At 36.8% G+C, this 6,075-nt stretch overlaps 1 protein-coding gene across 1 annotated transcript in view; it reads right to left on the bottom strand.

Moving 5' to 3' along the window:
* Nucleotides 1-5,278: 5,278 nt before the first annotated feature.
* Nucleotides 5,279-6,075, bottom strand: part of LOC133182538 (neuropeptide S receptor-like) — a 1,065-nt gene continuing 268 nt past the window's right edge. Inside the window, exon 1 of the mRNA XM_061317385.1 lies at nt 5,279-6,075. This exon is cut by the window's right edge and continues 268 nt beyond it. Within this exon, the coding sequence (XP_061173369.1) occupies nt 5,279-6,075 (797 nt within the window).

Below are 6,075 nucleotides of genomic sequence, written 5' to 3'. Positions count from 1 at the left end.
GGCCACAAATTTTTAGCTCTTCTGAGCCCAAGGCTTGCTTGGCAAGATTAATAAAATTGGTCACAGAGTATCCTTGACCCAAGAGCTTTCATTCATACTGAAAATAGGGATGTTACTTTTAAACAAGTGGAGATAATTATGGAAATGAAAAGTAGAGGTTGCTAAGAAAACCTTTTCAAGAACCACTGGGCAGATTATCATCAGACTTCTACATAAGGATGAGGATATGTTGCAGGATAAAATTGATCAAGGCATCACCCTTTGAGAAAGGATGTGGTCTAAAGGTCACTTCAAAGTTGACCTAAGATGTTAATTTATTAAAACTTTGATATTTTGCTCACTATAAGCACTATATAGGATAATCAAACCTTTTCAGTTGCTGTATCTTAGGAACTCTAGATATGTTGATCTAAAAATAGGTCACTTTGACCTTTTTAGCATCTTACTAATATTTATTGTTAAATCTTCACATCTTTGATACTAAAAGTGCAGTCATACCCAAATAAAAATAATCAGAAGTTTTTTTCTGGTTAAGGACATCCTCGCAATGCCAGGAGTCCTGAGTCAACACGTTGCCGTTGGACCTCTGGCATATTTAATTCGATATTTTGTGGGATGACTGAAGCGACGTCTTTCGGAAAAATTACCACAAAATTACAAATCTTGATTGTTTTTCTTATCTTTCAACCAATCACATTAAGCCATTCTATGATAAACAACTTGTAAAACTTGCATTTGAGGTGTCAACTGAATCTTTATCTAGCTTCTCAATGAGAGAAGCAAGCCCTAAAATATCGAATGAAATATGCCAGGGGTCCAACGGCAACGTGTTCACTCAGGACCCCTGGCATTGCGAGGATGGGTTAGGGATGGTCTATGGCAACAGTTTGTCATAGTTTAGGTAGCTACTATATTTACTATATAATCCATGCAAACTGAATGATTTCCATATTAATCGTAATTAAGGGAACTATTAATTTTTTTATCATTGAAGTGTAATTTGTGATATATTTGTTTAAACTGAGATTATATGACAACATTTTGGTTAAAAATTATTCAATGCTTTTGAGAAATGACTACTATAGAAGGCGAAAATGGCTATCAAATGCGCTATGGCTCTTTGCAGCCCTCACGAGAAAGTGGTGGCGTCTCAATATGAGTGAACATTTCTCAAAATGAACGTTAAACAAACAATTAACTGCAGATCGAGTAACTGCATGAATCTACTGTTTATACCCGATAATCACATGATTTATTCAAACACACTACATATAACCATGCCGTACATGTATTTGAATTTTTATAAGAATAAATTTTATAATACCTTAGGGGGGGGGGGGGCTATGCTTTGGGTGCAAGATGGTCACCATTTCTATTTCTAGAAATACATGTACAAGTTTTATTTGATTCTACCACTGAACAGAGTTGTCATCGTAATTCATGTGTTTTAATGGCACACCTAATCTGAATGTGAAATACATTCAAGTTTTATTTAAGTCCAAAGACATTGTTATACCTTTAAAAATTGTGTCCTATATAATTCTATACTAAAAAAAAGTCTAACATTTCCTATGTTTTTTCTAAGCGGGCATAAAAAAAATCGATGTTTGACCGCAGAGTGAGATGTTGGACCGCTTACGTCACACGGTGGGTGGGGTCAGCTATATCATATTTGCATTCGTTGGAGTTTGACAGAACTGCAGTGCGGGTAAACGAAATTTACATCACGATATGTCAAATTAAAAAGTAAAAGGTATAACAAAACATTTATTGACTGTGTTCTTGGGCAAAATGTGTTTTGTCGACCCCTCGAACCAAACTGTTTGCCTTCGGCCTAACGGACTCAGGCAAACAGTTTGGTTCTTGGGTCCGACAAAACGCATGTTGCCCTCGAACCCCGTCAATAAATGTATATTGTATAATATTTTCCATTTCTATTTGTTTTCTCTGTGATAACTCTTTGAAAGTTAGTTGAGTTGATTTCTTGATCATTCTACCGGAATGTAAATTTCGCCAAGCGAATAGGTGAGGAGCTAAGGGGGCCTAATATGCATGTAAATCTCGTGCGTCTGTCTTCGTGTCTGACGCTAAGGAGGCCTAACATGCCTGTAAATCTTGTGCGGCTGTCTTTGTGTTTGACGTCAGTGGGCGGGAACTATTGAAATTGACATGGGAGGCCTCATGTAATTTAAATCTATTAGTCTACATTTTTATTAGTCCCCTACCGGTGAAACCGGAGGGGACCATAGGTTTCCTCTGAGTCTGTCCGTCCATCTGTCTAGCTGTCCCTCTGTCTGTATGTCAGTCTGTCCCGCTTGGTTTTCCGCACTTTTTTTCTAAATGCTTGCAGATATTGAGCTGATTTTTGGTATGTGAGTGTATCTTGATAAGTTACAGATCAAGTTTGCATTTCGTTCCGCTCCATTGATATTTGACGGAATTATGGCATTTTTAATGGAACCAGATTACACTTGCCAGTAGGCGACTAGTATTGATAATGCAATACTCTCAGTATGCTTGTTCATTTAAAATCTAAATTAACAATTTTATTTCACAATGAAATGGAAATATAGGGACTCACTGTTTAGTTAGTAGAGTATGCCAGGGACATCAACAATAGTTGGAAACGTGGGATAATTTATGCATAACGGGCTTCGCATAAATGAACATACTGAGTAAATTATATACTTTGGTAAGATCACAAACATACTGAAGAGTGACTCTCTTTATTATATTATCTACTACTTTGAGGAAAAATACTTCAAACACAAATGTTTGTTATACCTTTAAAATTTAGTTCCTATATAAATCTATACTTTAAAAAAGTCTAACATTTCTAATGTTTTACTGAGCAGTCATAAAAAAAATCGATGTTTGACCGCAGAATGAGATATTGGATCTGTGGACGAGATACTATACTTGTACATAAATTGGCGTATTCAAGCACAATCAAGGGGTATGGAGTTGTTGGCGTAATCATGAATTTGTGCTACATATGTCCGTGCCGTGTATTGTATTAGTAAATGATTTCTTAGCGGTATTCATGAATTAGCGCGTCGTTGTCCCCGCCAAAGCCGCTAAAATATTAAGCCCGCTTTTTAAAGTACACATACAGTATTGGACCGCTTACGTCACACTGTGGGCGGGATCAGCTAAATCTTATTTGCATTCGTTGGTATGGAAGCCAGCAAAAGATACATGTATAACAAAAAGAAAAGAGAAAATAAATAAAGGAAAAAAGGTATAACAAAACATTTATTGACTGTGTTCTCGAGCAAAATGCCTAAGGGCCTCAGGGAATCAGTTTGGTTCTTGGGTCCGACAAAACGCATGTTGCCCTCGAACCCAGTCAATAAATGTATAATATATAAGAAAGACCAAAACATTCCATTCAAACGAAAAATTTTACTTCTATATTGATTTATCCTTGTCGTAGGAAACCTGTAAAAAAAAATTGTAGTTACCGAAATTACCATTAATTTTGTCTAAGAAGGAAAATAATATACATTTATTGACCATTAATTTTGTCAAAGAAGGAAAAGAGTGACGACTGTTACGTAATGACACGCCCATTTCTTCAGAAACGAGAAAGCAATACTCATCGCAATGTTTTAAGACACCCCACTCTCAGAGACTAGTAACGCGAGTTTGCTGACATTTGGACTTTATGAAGTTAGGAGAGAGAGATAGAAACTGAGCTTCTGTAAAACTCACGTATTGCAACAAATATGTATAACATAATTACATGTGTGTATTTGTTACGTTTATTGAAGTTATCTCAAAACAGTATCAATCGAACACGTTTCCCCGGTGTTTATGTAAACTGCCAATCTGATTGGCTATTGTATTTATAGAATATCTCTTCTACAGGTATTCGAATGAAGTATGTGAGAGATATTCAAGAGCTTGCATTTCTCCTCCCACTCGCCCCGACAACAGACCTCTTTCTCCTTTCTGAAAAATATGGGCTATGTATAGAATCGAAACAATGTGAATGGGTGTGCAGTTCGCCGTTTACAAAAATAATTCCAATACTTAGAACAGGTTTCATGTGACACAATAGCATGGTTGTTGAGAAGTTTCACCTACTCATGGGATGGTGTGAATGATTTGTATCTCAATAATGAATATTCATCTTTGTTGTGTATTTCTTAGTATCTCTACATGTTGATATTGATGAGAATTTTTCTCGAGAAAGTTATTTTTTGACATACTTCAATCATGTTTTCAGCTTAAATCACCTTAAAAACTATGTTGCCATAAGACTCGAACCTAAGTGTTTATCTAAAAAAATTATTCTTTTTTGTACCTGGGTATCTAGTGAAGATGTAACATTAAAACATAACCCACTTCTTGAGCCAATCATTTGTTTCCAATCTCATGAGGAGTCGATTCTTCATAGTGAAGAATAATAACGAGGCTCGTAAGCGACAAATCGTTAAAAAAGAGCATCAAGGATCTGATTTTAATCAATTGGGCTACTGCGTAAACTTTGGAACATGGTTTTTGTACAATAAACGTCGTCCCAGGGGTTAAAAAAAATAATATTGTGAAATCTTTTCGCACATCTACAGGGCCCCAACTATCAAATTCTTAAAGATGAATTGGCTTCTGCTTTTAAAATACAAGAAGACGTCTCTGGACATGATTTTCGTTGAAAAATGTCGTATTTCGACTCGCAATTGGCCCCAAGACGAAAATGAAAACTTCGAAACCCTATTGCACATCTACAGGAAACCACCAGTCATATTCCAAAAGATGAGTTGGCTTCTGCAAAAAATATGAGGGTTTCTTGGAATATGGTTTTTGTAGACAAACGTCGTTTTTCGACCCTCCAATTAGCCCCCAGGATGAAAAAAAAAATTTAAAAATCTTATTGCGCATCTTCGGGATACCAAAAGATGAATTGGCTACTGTTGAAAATTTAAGAAAACTTTGAGAAAGAAGATACTATTTTAAAATAGGTGAGAGACGGACAAACAGACAGGATAACAACAATATATCCGAGCTCTCCGTAGAAAGTGTCAGTATAGGGAACAAAATAATGAACCATTCTGAGAGATTTTTAATTCACAAACAGCACAACAATCTAATTTGATTTTTTTAAAGCTTGACAATTGTAGTGCCAATGAAAAGTAAACTTCAGATTTATTGTGATTATCGAATCCAAACAGATTTACAATGTATGTTTTATGGGCACTTCCGAGATCGTGAGGAAAGACAACAACCATAGGCTTCCAAAGTTACACTTAAGATTTTGTCCCTCGAGTATGACACGTCATTTACTGTTCAGAAATAAGGCCTTGAGATGTTTCTTAAAGTTTGGATCGCAGAATCCATATATGACTGGATTAGCAACATGGTTGATGAGAGGAAAACGTATTGCAACCCTATATATGGCTTCCTGTGTGGTTGATAGGCTACTCTTAAAATTCCTTTGCAATGTGAGCACCACTCCAATAGAAACATAAGGGAGGTACGCCAGGATGAAAATAATTGTAATCAGCAACAACACCTTTGTTTTCCCGTTCTTGGAACTTTTCCCAGACCCACCGATTGATTTCTCATTTAGTTTCGGTTGATTTGTATCCGTGTCCGAAAACATTTTCTCTAATTTGGGATTGATCGCTGTGGACAGTGGTTGGCTTATCGTGTTGAGACAAGTGCTAACATGACGTTGCATCTGTCTGCGCGCGATATTTGCCTTTCTTATAGTCTTTACGATGACTACGTAAGTGAGACATAAAATGACAACCGATAAACAGTAAAACATCCCATAAAAGGTCAGATAGACGGTTGGGTATATGGTTTTCTGGGCCGTATCTGCGATGTAGCAGATGGTGGCAGTAGAGTTCCCGATGGTTGCAGTATGATTCCCGTTCAAGACAAATGCCGGGGCAGCGGTTAAGATGGACAATACAAAAACTGCCCAGCAGCATTGCCTCGCTTTGGCATGGGATAATTTCTGTTTGAGGGGATGGACTATATGACGGTATCGCACAACGGCTATAACCAATAATGTCGCCAGAGAGCCCATGTACAAGAGACTGTTGTTGAATCGAAAACATTTACACA

This window comes from Saccostrea echinata, unplaced genomic scaffold, assembly GCF_033153115.1.
Source record: "Saccostrea echinata isolate AGI-Se365-2 ecotype Australia unplaced genomic scaffold, CSIRO_AGI_Sech_v1 ptg000009l, whole genome shotgun sequence".
In the NCBI taxonomy this organism is placed as follows: domain Eukaryota; kingdom Metazoa; phylum Mollusca; class Bivalvia; order Ostreida; family Ostreidae; genus Saccostrea; species Saccostrea echinata.
The sequence above is the reverse complement of the archived record's forward strand: the minus strand, read 5'-3'. Positions and strand labels throughout refer to the sequence as shown.